This window comes from Peromyscus californicus, unplaced genomic scaffold (assembly GCF_007827085.1).
Source record: "Peromyscus californicus insignis strain IS unplaced genomic scaffold, ASM782708v3 Scaffold_21__1_contigs__length_65335640, whole genome shotgun sequence".
Taxonomy (NCBI): domain Eukaryota; kingdom Metazoa; phylum Chordata; class Mammalia; order Rodentia; family Cricetidae; genus Peromyscus; species Peromyscus californicus.
The window spans coordinates 58,856,794-58,871,158 of NW_026294514.1; the positions used below are offsets into that span (position 1 = coordinate 58,856,794).

The 14,365-nt window shown below is 46.8% G+C and overlaps 1 protein-coding gene across 3 annotated transcripts in view; it reads left to right on the top strand.

Annotated features, from left to right (window-relative positions):
• Iqca1 (IQ motif containing with AAA domain 1) overlaps window positions 1-9,957 on the top strand; it is a 131,831-nt gene extending 121,874 nt beyond the window's left edge. For all 3 annotated transcript variants that reach the window (XM_052750458.1, XM_052750457.1, XM_052750456.1), the window contains 2 exons: window positions 2,536-2,774; window positions 9,347-9,957. In XM_052750458.1, coding sequence (XP_052606418.1) covers window positions 2,536-2,774; window positions 9,347-9,466 — 359 coding nt within the window. In that variant the 3' untranslated portion in view covers window positions 9,467-9,957. The remainder of the gene's footprint in view (window positions 1-2,535; window positions 2,775-9,346) is intronic.
• The last annotated feature ends 4,408 nt before the right edge of the window (window positions 9,958-14,365 follow it).

Below are 14,365 nucleotides of genomic sequence, written 5' to 3' on the forward strand. Positions count from 1 at the left end.
GCCTCTTTCTTCCCCCCAGAGAGTTTCCCTTCTCCTTCTGCACTCAGGTCATGCGTGCGTGCGTGCGTGCGTGCGTGCGTGCGTGCGTGCATGTGTGTGTGTGTGTGTGTTTTAAGTCTGGTTTCTGTATATAAGAAACATTCCTTGCCACACCAGACTATGTGCATTCCATGACTAGCAAATCCTCACTGGTGATTGACATCACTCATCTTACGTCGTTGCATGGTCTGGTCCAGGAACATCCAAAGCTGTACCTACTACAGCCTGACATGTGGCAGAGACAGGATGGAGGCTTTGATTCTGGGGTTCCCAGGCTCTCACTGCCCACGCACTGACAGTTCCACCTTGTGCCACAGGTAGCAGTCCTAGGTACACAAAGACCGAAGCCATCTGAGTTCCCATCTTGGCTTCTGTTGGGGCTTCTTCAGCTGTGTGTGACTCTCTCTCCCCTCCTTATCTGCCAGAGTCACCACTGGAAACCACTGGTCTTTTCTATAGATGGAATATGTTTGGGCAGAAACTAAAGATGTTTGCAAGTGACACCATTTTCTAGTTGGGGCTGCGTGTGGTCTGCCATTTTTTTTTGCCAGAGATTGTATTTTCTGATTTCTAACTCAGTGGTGGTTATATTTGGATGCAAATTCTCCATGCTTGCTATGCTCTGTCTACACGGGCGCGCACACACGTTCTGTAGTTCATGTCTCATAGTTGATGACTGGGGGATGGGGTTAAGAAACTTGAAGGCAATGTTAATAATTTGAATAACAGCAGTAATCCAGTTACAGAAAAATCCTTGTCACATGCTGGGGACTTCCAAGTATGTCAGGTACATAGCTCTACTTCTTTCACCCACTAGCTCTGACTGGGGTTCCAACACCAATAACCCACCAAGGACATAGCAGAATTACAGGAAGTTGGCTGTTTTTTTCAGCCATTAGGGGCTCCCCCATGGCCCTGGCTGCTTCCCCACAAGCTCCCAAAACACCTTTCCTAATGTTACAGCAGTTTGGCTCCTTCAAGGGCCATCCACCCAACCCAGGAGGCCAGGGGCCATACACCCAACCCAGGAGGCCAGGGGCCATACATACAACCCAGGAGACCAGAGGCCATACACTCAACCCAGGAGGCCAGGGACCATACACCCAACCCTGGAGGCCAGTGACCATACACTCAACCCAGGAGGCCAGGGACCATACACCCAACCCAGGAGGCCAGTGACCATACACCCAACCCTGGAGGCCAGTGACCATACACTCAACCCAGGAGGCCAGGGGCCATACACCCAACCCTGGAGGCCAGTGACCATACACTCAACCCAGGAGGCCAGGGATCATACACCCAACCCTGGAGGCCAGTGACCATACACTCAAACCAGGAGGCCAGGGGCCATACACCCAACCCTGGAGGCCAGTGACCATACGAGGCCAGGGGCCATACATCCAACCCATGGGTGAACACTGGGTAGTTCTTATATGGGCAGTGGTACTCCTTAGCATAGCCATGGGTATTCCATCAGGCATTTTATCCATCACTGTAGTATAAACAGAACTTTACATCTTGGCTGCTTTGGGTGAATGGATTCATGGAGTCACTGAATAGACCCAGAATGGACCCCTGACCAATGGACCCAATCATTAGATCTCCATTAGAACCATCATTTTTAAAATGTAGTTTTGGTTTTTCTTGAAAAAGTTAAAATGCTCTGAGGTCTTGCCAGACCTTCCTAATGAAGAGACAGACAGTCACAGGAACACTCCTCACCCGGCCTGTTTTGGAAACAGCAAGCCCCAGCGATCCCCTTGAAGCTCCCTGAGTAGTGGGGATGTAGCTTTGATGTTACTGTGAAGATCACATAAGGCATCGATCTATCTCTACAGTTAAGCACCATGAAGCATTTGTGACTCATTTCTACAGCATCCTTGAACTCCGATAGCAAAGTCCCTTGACCAGCGCCCACCTGATGGGCTGCAGTCAGCCAGCGTGTTGACAGCTGTCGGGGAAGCAGAAAGCATACTTGCTCTATTTGGTCTATGTGACATTGTTATGTAGAGCCTGGCACCAGCTAATAAAAACGGGAATCTGTGTTCTTATTCCAGTAACAACGACAATGCAAGGATTGAACCTTGTAATTAAAAAGAGAAAGGCATGCATCTCCCACTTATCCAAACTCAGGGGAACACATGATACTTTGATGAACAGTGACACCACACACACCTGAGGTGAATTTCCTTGGAGTTTGCATACACCCGAGGTCTTGGAAGTTTTTAAATATCTTTACAGGTGCTACATTAAAACTGCATGAGTTTCATTTTTCTTTGTGAAACTACAGACTTGAGGGTCTCCAATATGCATCTCCGATGCTGGAAGAGTCCCCGGAGGAGGCGCATCTAGGTGATTCAACTGTCTGCTCATTTGAATCGCAAGCCAGCTGGGGTGGGATTCTCTGACTGGGTTCAGAGTGGAGACCTTGGCTCACGGTGCTGACTGGGCTCTAATTTTGTTCTCCGTCTCTCCCACCATCTTGGATGTTGGCAGTTCTGTGGAAACAAATCATTCTGCGCAACGGAGGTGTGCTCACCAATGCCCTGAACATCAGTTGCCTGTCTAAAGTCACTGATGGCTTCACACAAGGACAGATTGTCAAAGTGGTCAAGGATGTGCTCACAGACCGCAGAATCCGGCAGCAGGCTTACAAACCCCTCACTGGCGTCGAGTTCCTCACCATGATGACCAGCATGAACCCAGTGTACAAAGAGGAGGAAGAGTGTTTTAAGGTAAAGAACACCCTGCTAGCCAAATCCTAGGCAGACACTTGTCACATGACCTCCTCTCTCCCTCCAGTTTCCTGGGTTCCATGGATTCGAGTCCTGCCACACACAGGACAGTTTAAAATTCACCATTCTGAGATGACAAAGTCTTTTGTGCCATGAGGCATTTGTCTTGTGAATTTCATTTGCACCAGGAAGAGAGAGCATGTGTCTTCTAGATCTCAACAAAGCTGTCCTCTGTGGCCTTATAAAGTAACAGCCAAATTGCTGGATTCAAAGCCACTGATTTCAGAGCTGGGAATGTGGGGGTGGAGCTCAGTGGCACAGCATTTGCCAAGAATGCACAAGGCCCTGGGTTCAATCCCCAACCCTGCCTGCCACAAACAAAAACTCTCTCTCTCTCTCTCTCATTCATTCTTTTTTTTTTTTTTTTTTTTTTGGTTTTTCGAGACAGGGTTTCTCTGTGTAGTTTTGGTGCCTGTCCTGGAACTCACTCTGTAGATCAGGCTGGCCTCGAACTCACAGAGATCCGCCTGCTTCTGCCTCCCGAGTGCTGGGATTAAAGGCGTGCGCCACCAGCTTTCACTTTACATTTCATATTATGGAACAAGTTTGAGATAGGGAAAACTACTCTTGAAATATCTTTCAAGCTGGAGGCTCTCTAGCCCCTGACCTCGCAGGGTCCCTCCTTTCTCAGTCTCCTAGGTACATACAATAAGAAACATGAGCCAGCTCATCAGAATTCAGTTTGCTAGTGCTTGGGAACATTCTAATGTGTTCATGGGAGGCTTTAGATCCAGAAGAGACCTGGAGAGCGCTCATCCCATGCCCTTCTTTCTATGGAGCAACAAAGCTGCCCAGATCCATGCTTCTCCATTCACATAGCTGGGCCGAGGCAGTCAGGAACCCTTGTTCCGATGCCTAGGCTGGCGGGCATTCCTCAAAGGCTGCTTTCTTTCCTTTAGCCCAGTGGTTCTCAACCTTCCCAATGCTGTGACTCTTTAATACAGCTCCTCATATTGTGGTGACCCTCAACCATAAAATTATTTTCATTGCTACTTCATAACTGTAATTTTGCTACTGTTATGAATCGTAATGTAAATATCTGTGTTTTCTAATGGTCTTAGGCGACCCCTGTGAAAGGGTCATTCAACCCACAAAGGCATCTTGACTCACAGGATAAGAACCACTGCCTTTAGCTCAATATGAATACAATTGTGTCTTAGAATCAAGGGTTGAAAACTATCTGTGCCAAAGAAGGTCACCACAGTGTTACACTATCACCAAAAGGAGACTTCAAATTTTCATTCAAGATTCTCACCTCCAAGAGCCTGCTCAAATTTCCCCTCTAACGTGCATCACTTTTCCACCAAGCCTAAAACTGTTTTTCCCTCCTGCTTTGTCCCCAAGTACTTCCGTGGGAAGTGAGAAACTGTAAAAATAATGTCCCAACTGGAAGGTGGTGAGCATTTCCTGCAGAAATCCAGAGAGAGAGTCAGGTATGATGGCGCATGCCTTTAATCCCAGCACTCAGGAGGCAGAGGCAGGCGAATCTCTGAGTTTGAGGTGAGGTTGGTCCACAGAGTGAGTTTCAGGACAGCTACGGCTACTCAGAGAAACCCTGTCTCAAAAAAACAAAAAACAAAAAAAAAGAAAGAGAAAGAGACAGAGACAGAGAGACACAGAGACATACAGAGAGAGAGAGAGAGAGAGAGAGAGAGAGAGAGAGAGAGAGAGAGAAGGAAGAGGAGAGAGAGGAGAGAGAAAGAAAAAGAAAGAAAGAAAGGAAGGAAGGAAGGAAGGAAGGAAGGAGGAAGGAAGGAAGGAAGGAAGGAAGGAAGGAAGGAAGGAAGGAAGGAAGGAAGGAAGGAAAGAAAGAAAGAAAGGAAGAAAAGGGAAAGATCCGGAGTGAACTTGCGGCTCTGACAGCCTTGCTGCCTGGGCCTCCTGTGAATCATAACACGAGAACCTCTTACACAGAGCGTACACAAATGGCCATAGTTGTGTCCCAGTAAAACTCTCTGCAAGGCAGACAACAGGCTGGGTTGGGCCATTGCTGTTTTGTGGAGCTCAGCTCTTGCAAAACTGAAAAGGAAAAAAAAAAAACAAATCTTCAACTGCAGCCAGTTTGTTGAGCACTTGAGTTATTTATTCTGTCCTGTTAACTGTTTAACATCCTGATGCATTACCTGCCTTCCTTAACAAATACTCATCATCTCCCGTGAGATAATCTTTTCTGAAATTCTGCCTTTTTTAACCCTTTCTAAAACACTGACTTTCCTCCTCATTTTGAGGAATGTGGCTTCGCATGTTAAGACCTAAAGCTGTTTTTTGTTTGGTTTTTTTAACTTTGCAAATTGATCTCCAGGACTTTCGCCTGTGATGGGTGTTTGAGGGCTGACTGTGACTCTGGGCACAAGTGCATATGCCTCTTGCCTCCATTCTTCGTGGGTTGAATCATTCTATTCATCGAAGAAATGAAATGCTTTTCCCACCACTAGCCTATTCCCCAGTCATTAGTGGAGCACCAGGCACAGTGCCTACCCCGAGTAGATGCTTGATAGATTTGTTAGGGACACATTTATTGAACAGATGGGATGATGTCATCACCCTCCTGAATACTGTGATGACCACTGCTGACATGGTGCACAATCGGACCCATAAATTTTCCCTAACTGTGCTTCTGAGAATTTATCTACTGAGCTCACAGCTCCTCAAGAACATTCTGTCCTGTTCCTTGGATGTGGTGGAGGAATTGTAATGCTATGGATGATATAATCATTTAGACCTCATAGACTTCTATTTTATGGGTAAAAAGTCTGAGCTGTAGAGAGGTGTGGTGGCTGTCTTAGTTAGGGTTTCTCTTGCTGTGAAGAGACACCATGCCCACAGCAACTCTTATAAAAGGAAACCATTTCATTGGCATGGCTTACATTTTCAGAGGTTTAGTCCATTATCCATCAGCATGGTGCAACATGGTGGCATGCAGGCAGACATGGTGCTGGAGAAGTCGCTTAGAGTCCTACGTCTTGCAGGCAGCAGGAAGTTGACTGTGTGTCACACTGAGGGAAGCAAAAGAGATCTCAAAGCCCACCCCCGCAGTGACATACTGCCTCCAACAAGGTCACACCGACTTCAACAAAGCCACACCTCTTAATAGTGCCACTCCCTTTGGGAGCTTTTTTTTTTTTTTTCAAACCATCACAATGGGTAAATAAGAGTCCCTCAAAGGTGCATACATCTTGGTATGCAGAGCTTGCCAGGCAAAGGGAAAATAGGTTTGCTGAGGGCTGACACTAAGTTCCTCACACTAGCTTGAACTGTTCTAGGGAGTCCCGTGGAATCCTGAAAGTAGACAAGATCAGAAGAGAGACTGAGAAAGGAGACAGTTGGAGGGATACTCACTGGCATTTAGCCCAATGCCACTAGCCTGTGCATAGTCAGGGAACCACACACCAAAAGAGCAGGGGTCTGGGGAAGCTGCAGACAGCAGGAGAACAGGCTGTCCTCTCGGGCCTCCAGAGAGATGCGTGGCCCTGCCGATGCCTTGACCTAGATCAGTGAGACCATTCCAGAACTGTGAGGCCCTAAATGTGCAGCTTTTAAGTACTGATTTGAGTAATTTGGCAAAACAACAGAGAAGAAAAGAAAACAGTACATGAAACATGTAACTACAGGGCACTCGGCCAAGGGCAGCAGAGCCACTGTGCGTCATGGCTTGCTCCAAGACCACGTTCATTAGCTGGACCCTATGCCATAGAATTAAGAACTCAGCACTGAAGTCTTTGACCACTTCACTTCTAAAAACAGAGCCAAGGTTAAGAGAAGGAGGGAGGGGTCCTTAGGTAACTCTCAGACAGGTACTAGCCTCTGAAATAATGCATTTAGCTGAGTCCTGGGAGCATAAGATACACATATGTGGGAACTTTGGGCCCAGGTGATGTCAAATGGGCCCTGCATAGCATCGGGATGCTTTCAGGCCACATCAGGGAGTTTGTTCAATTCAAATGTTCTATATGATATTAAATACCTGCCTGCACATTGTCCGTCAAGGATCCATATCAACACTACTCCAGGGCACCAGAATCTCAACTTGAAATGCTGACATGTTTTTAAAAATTACATGATCATTAGAAGCCCTGAAATTGTTATCAAAAGCAAAGAGAAAAACCATTCTGTGTAGAGTGCATCCAAGTCAAGGGACACCTGACTCCTACAAGAGACATAACTCTCCATGAAAACAAGTTCATAATAAAAGCATTATGACCCAGAAGGAAATAACATGGGGGAGACCCAGCACATACCAATAACAGAATTGGGACCATTAATACTTATAGAACATTCTGAGGAACACTACATGTTAAGTATGATTAAATTACAAAAAGCCAGAAACATTACAGGGGGAAACACATATACTTGATAAAAAGAACCAAATAGAATATCTGATACTATAAATAAAATGAAAAACATTGAGGTAAACATTCAATGAATATGCTATTTGTTGACTACACTTAAGAGACACTAAACCTAGTCTGTGGATAGACAGGGAACCACAGACTGTTAAAATGAATGTGAAAATCAAAACAGGAAAACATTGTAGAAAATATAGTGTTTATGTAGCAATAATTAATGAAAAAAAGAGGCCATGAAATTGAAAGAGATCAAGGAGAAGTTTATGAGAAGGTTTGGAGGCAGGAAAATGGAGGGGTAAATGATGTAACTATATTACAATCTCAAAAAATAATTTAAAACATTTAAAAAGAACAATATGACAAAAAGGTTGGAATACATATAATTACATGTTCAAGAAAAATATGAATATTCAAGTGAAAATATGACTTACAGTAGAAATTCACTTTTAAAGCAAAAAAGCCAAATTAAATAATAAGAGATAATTCTTTTTTAAAACCACAAAACAAAGCTTACAGATTAAAATGTATAGTTGTTAAGTAAACAGCAAAAACTAAGAGATGTATGAACTCCAGAGTAGATAAGGTTGAAGAGCAAATCACAGAACTGGAAAGGAGTCCTGGGGAGTTCCCCCAAAAAAAGGCGTCACAGAAAAACAAAACAGATAACATCTAGAAAAGTAAAATTAAAATCTACAAGTTGAAAAGAATTGACCTTCAACTAACAGAACTCTCAGAAGAAAAGAACACAAAATAAATCTAAAGTAATACTTGCAGAGAATTTTCTCAAATTAAAAGCCTAAAATATCAGATTAGAAATAAATTCCAGCCAGGTGGTGGTGGCGGCGGCACACACCTTTAATCCCAGCACTTGGGAGGCAGAGGCAGGTGGATCTCTGTGAGTTCAAGACCAGCCTGTTCTACAGAGTGAGATCCAGGACAGGCACCAAAACTACACAGAGAAACCCTGTCTCAAAAAAACAAAAAATTCATTCATTCATTCATTCATTCCAGGCAGCCAGCTAGAAAAATAGGAGCAAGTCCACTTTTGTCCATTATTAGATGTGTAAGAACAAGATAACAAACTAAACTTCAAAGCTATCAGATTGCCCCAAAGAAACAACATGGGCAATCAAATGTCTCTTTGACAAGAGATACCAGAAAATAGTAACTTATACCTTCAGAGTGTTGAGGAAAAATGATCATTTCGCTAATATTTATATCCAGCTAAACTAGCCCAAGTGACAGGAGAAAACAAAGACATTTTGAGACAAATGACTGAAATAGTCTCCCACTCACAGAGGGCAACAGCAAGTTGATCCATGTCATGTCACCAGCAGGAACTCACTTTCTGTATACTGTTCCTAGAGAAGTCCTCTCACGTATGTACAGAGGGCGTGTAAAACTATGAACTGGGACTAGAGAAATAGCACTCAGGAGAGTGCTCGCTGCTCTTCTAGAAGACCCTAGTTTGGTTCCCAGCATCCATGTCAGGTGATGTACAACTGCTATTATTACAGCTCCAGGGATCTGATGCCCTCTTCTGGCTTCCCCAGGTACCTGCATACATGTAGGCACACACACACACACACACACACACACACACACACACACACACACACACACACACGAAAGAGAAAAAAAGCGTAAAGGAGGGAGAAACCTTTTTCAACTGAATTGTAAGAAAACTGATAAATAGCATACAATATAATCATTTCCTGAGATTGTAAGATTATAAATTGAAATGATTCTCGGGTTTTGAATAAAATATTATCAGCTCCTCATTTCTCACATCTCCCTCAGAGGATGCTGAGTGGCCTCCTGTGGTCATACATGCCTACCAATTGAGCTACTAATGACTGACCACATGTGAGGTAATGGCCACATTACCAGGAAAGCCACATCCTCAGGGCAAGTCTTAATTAGGCAGGACTGTTCGTAGAATTTGGTACGTGGATCTCTAGAACTGCTTAAGCACCTGAGGACAAGTTTCAAGTCACAGAAATCCAAGCTAGAAATGCCCCGGGACCTCGAGACCTTGGCACTGAACACCCATCAAGTGCGCGGTGTCTAACGGCCGCTTCCTTCTCAGCAGATGCGTCTTACCACCAGGATGATCTCAGTCCGTCTGTGTTGTCTGATCGTCTCCTAAACATCTTCTCATTTCAGAACTGGTATGACAAAACCCCTCTGGGGAGGAAGCGAGTCATGTCCCTGACGGTTGGTGGCAGCAGAGAAAAGGAGAAGGAAAAGGGGAAAAAGAAAGGGAAAAGGGGGAAAAAGAAGTAACCTCTTCCTCAGGAGCCACCCTGAGCACCTTTGAGACGGTGACGGCCCCAGCTCATCGGGGAGAGGCTCACCTCTGCCCACCTGGGGAAACCCGGGGAGAAGCTAGGACGCAAGCAGCCACTCCCGGGCACCGCGCGCTCACCACTGTGTTTATTCAGCCATCCTTCAGGAGGCCGGACACCACGCGACGTGTCCTCCACAGCCGTTTCTACTGCTTGCCACTGTTCCTTAACTCATGCCAGGCCTGTCTATAGTTAAAGTTTGCTTTTCTCACGCCCCGCACTCTCCCCAACCCTCACACGGTATTAGCTCCAAGATCACAACACGTTAGGGGGGTCTCTCCTGTGACGAGAGTCCCGTTAACTGTATTGTCAGTACACTAGCTGTTTATTAACCCATATGCATTGTATATTATTATTGCACATATTTTAATTAATTTCTTGCTGTTGTAATGGATATCACATTAATGGAATAATGCTGTTGTCCTTGAACTGACTTGGTCATTTGGTTGCTGGAGTTAAGCAAGGTCTTCACTGTGGAGTCTGTCAGTCTCTTAACGCGTAGATAAGGCTCAGGAAGTGCAGTGGACCCCTCTGATATTTGGACCACTGCACTGAGATGGCTGGCCCCCAGAAGCCACCTGACCTCTATAGGCCAAGGACTTGGCAAAAAACACAACATAAAAATGGGGTAGGGAATGAAGAATGGTTAAGAGTGTGTGTTGTGCTTGCAGAAGCCCTGGGTTAGGTTCCCAGCACCCGCATCACAAAGCTCACAAGTGTCTGTAACCCCAACTCCAGGGAATCCCAACTCCAGGGAATCCAATGCCCTCTCTGGCCTGAGGACACTTGCACTAATGTGTACATACCTACACAGAAACACACACATACACATAATTAAAATAATAAATAGCAAGTAAGATAAACCCAAATGAGGAAATCTAAAGAGATAAATAAAAAGATTTGAGGACAGATGAGTTAAGAGGTCAACATAGAAATTTAAACTCTGTAAGAATGTAGCGGCCACTTGGTGGGAAACACATTAAAACGTGTTGAGGGCTTAGTTACAGAAAGTAGAGATAACTGAGATGGGGTAACTTCATTTCAATGCTAAGGATACCTCATCTAACAGTTTGGGGTAGAGAAGAGTCACCATGTCGTGTCTCCCACTAACAGGCCAGGCCAAATATCCAAGTTCTCCAGGACCCAGCAGCACGGCCTGTGGCTCACAGGAAGACTAGTCCCCCAGCCCGCCACACATGTCCCAGCCTGCGTCTGCACGTGGTGGGCAGTGCAAACCAGCAGACACACAGACCCTCACTGACCCCCAAGCCTTGGACATGCTCTGTGCACCCTGAAAGCACAGCTGTCCCAGATAAATCCCTAGAAGAGAAACTTCTGGGCCCAGTCACCAATGCATTCTCTTGATTCCACGCTGCTCCCCTTTGCAAGAGTTGGGGGCACATAGGAGAGCCCTGTCACTCAGGCCCTGTGGGAAGTCCCCCACTGTATTCCACAGAGCAGCTGCAGATGTCAAACTTGATGTTAGGCTTGCCTGAAATCACATTTAAGGCCCAGCCTGTGCTCTCCCAGGAGACACAGAGGCCTCTTGGGAGGAAAGGAAGCAGTGATGTCAGGGTAGGATGGAGGGGTGGGTGAGAAGAGAGGACACTCTCTTCTACAGTTCTGCCAAGGCCTCAGTTATTCCTGGGCCATTATGTGGCAATTAGCTCCTCTTGAGCATGCTCCTAAGTGAAGGGGGCAGTAATTAATGTCATTAACCCTCATTAAGGGAGCATTCTATGGAATGGCATCTGATTAGAGTTCTCTGGTGGTTCCGCACCCAGCCTGCACTTGTGAAGAAGTAGATCCCTGTTCCCACCCCATTGTCTGGCATCCCAGCATTCCTCACAAAATGCCCCAGAGACTGTCAGCCCTTTGACAAGCACCTCTGCTCAGAAATCACAAGTTTTGAAAAACCTAATGCAGAAGAGTCCGCTCTTGAGGCTTTCCCTCAGCACGTGTTTGCATCCGCAGCCCAGGCAAGCTCTGTGGCAGGTGATCACAGAATAACTGTCCCCAGCTGTGCTGTTTGTCGCCACTGTGGAACCTAAGCCACTGAGGTCAGTAGCTCCAGAGGTTCCCGAAAACTTGAGAGTTTACTGTGAGGGGGAGGGCAGGGATGGTGTTAGTAAAAGCAGAAGGGGTAAACAGTGTGGTCTGGAACCAGCAACCACCCGAATGGGCAAGTTTGGAAAACCCTGGCGACCCTGAAACAACCCTCCTCAGGGGCATTCATTTGCTAAGGTAGGTTCCTTAGCAATTCTGTTTCCATAGTGGCTCAGTTGCAGCCCAGCTGTCTTCTAGATTTTTGCCCGGGCTGTCACCTTCTAGGTGATGCTCAGGAAGTGGCTGGGTGGTCCAGTGGTCAAGAACATTAATAAAATGCTGTATGGAAGAGGGTACAGACAAGCTCTGGAAAACCCTAGGAGCTGGTCTGAGAGGTCAGGTTTACGGCCACAAGCTCCGCCCCGCCCCCCAGGAATAGTCAGCTGTCAGAGCCTGATGAGGTACATGAGTCAGTTCTCCTGAATCCATATCTCTGTAATCACCTAGGAAACCCATGGGATGCAGCCTGTCAGAGTAGATGTTAGTCGGGGTGATCTCACAGTGACCTTTGTGAAAATAAGGGGAACTCAAGGTCTGGAGGAGGTATGGCCTCTTCTCCACACCTGGTTTTGTTTTTGGATGATGGTTTCATAGCCTGAGGCATTTAACTCAATTCCTCCACTTGGAAGAAGGCGGGGGAGGAGAGGAGGGGGAGGGGAGGACAGGGGAGAGGAGGGAAGGGCAGGGAAGGGGAGGGGAGGAGAGGAGGAGGGGAAGGAGAGGGGAGGAGAGGAGAGAAGAGGAGAGGAGGGGAGGAGAGGAGGGCAGGGGAGGGGAGGGGAGGAGGAAGGAAAGGAAAGGAAAGGAGGGCAAAGGAGAAAGGGCAAAAAAGGGGGGAAGGGAATAAGGAAAAGGGAAAAAGGAAAAGGAAAAGGAAAAGGAAAAGGAAAAGGAAAAGGAAAGGAAAAAGCAAACCAAACGGGGAAACTTCCGTCGTTGGCCGAAGGACTGGGGACTCTAATTTGGAAGACTCTAGAGAGCCAGTTTCACTTGCACGGAGCAAGGACTCTGCCAGACTCAGACTCACAATGCCAGCCTTCTCCGTCAGCTCTGCACACAGCACTTCCTTCTTCTGTCTTTTGGTTTTGGTTTTGTTGAGTACTGGAGACCAAACCCAGGACATATGAGGCAAACAAGGCCTACACATGTGCACCATTTTAATGGCCCTCCACTTAGGTCATGGCGTGCTGGTGATGGGTAAACGAAGCTCCGGCAAGAGGGAAAGCTAGTGGCTGCCCAGCACAAGGCAGTTCTGCCCAGCGGTAGCCTACAGCCAGGTCTCCACCTGCATGGGTCCTGTGAACACCCTTCTGGGGCCAGAGAACCTGAAGAGAAGTCCTTCTGTAGCCTTACAGAACTTGGGGGCCCTCTGCAGATACCTCCAGCCCTCCATCTCAAACCTTTCATCTAATCTGTTTCACTAGTGGGGAGCCCCTTGGAAGACGAGGGCCAGGACACTTTTGTGCATCACTCTTAAACACCCTGACCTCATCTCTAGAACCTTGTCCCCCTTCCTCTCCTCAAAGCCCAACCTGACATGAAGTTAGACCAGACAGCAGGCTATGAGGAGGGTCATGGTCCTCTACTCTGGGCCAAGTGCAACAGGGCTGAATCCAGCTTAAGCCAGTACAGCCACACACATACAAACACACCACACATACTGGCACACTTGCAAAAGGAAGACCAAAACACGTTGCATGCTTGTATGCAGATTACATGTGTGACCACATGTGACATTCATAAACTCACATGCACACATACAAGCTATGCCAAGTGCACATTCCTGGGTACACATATGTACAAAGAATGTGCATATGCATGCACATACCACCCACTACAGATGTGCACAGAGATGGATACATAAACTGAGAATATATATACACAGATTAGACATACAGTCACATACACTTACATATGCACAGATTTACACACATCCACACACTCAACCACAAGGCCTCCACTTCCTCAGAGGGATGATGGCAGGTGCTGCTAGCCTGCATATCCTTGGGCCTTCAGGCCACATCCGGGAGCTGCAGCAGGAACCAAACCAGAACAGCAAATGCGGAAGACACTTGTGCAGGTGTTCGGATGGTGTTGACTGTTTACTCACTACACTTTGTGTAAACATCCTCTTCCTGCTGCTCCTCATGGGAGCCAAAGGACACCCCAGCTGCAGCAGGAAGGGCTGATGCAGGAACCACAGCTCCCAGCTGGACCTCATTCACAAGTGGGGTAGGATGGACCTGCAGCTGCTCCCCAGGAAGGCACTGTGGATACAGGCCACATTGTGAGGGCATCTCCCTAAGCATCGGGCTCAGAGAAGCCAGGAGTAGATGCAAGTCCTGAGATATCAAGTCTGACTGGACAGCTGGGGACAGAGGTGGAGCTTTGGATGGCCTGGGGCCTTGTTTTCTTCTTCATCCTTGAAAGACCTAGGGGGACTCCAGACAGTTCCTTCAGTCTCTGAGTTCTGTCAATCTAAGGACAAGATAGTAGGGCCTCAGCCATGACAGACTCTGGGCCCTTCTGGAGATAAGGAGTGGTACGACACACCCAGAAGATAGATTAGCATGCTGGGGTTTCCATCCTGAAAGGCCAAGACACAACACTCAGCAAAGACATGAACAGCTGGAGGGTTGAGTGGCTGATCCCACGGGGCACATGGTTCTCTGAGCATCCTGCCTTATATAAGCCTGAACTTTGGTGTCGGAGCCAGAACCCACTCTAGTCC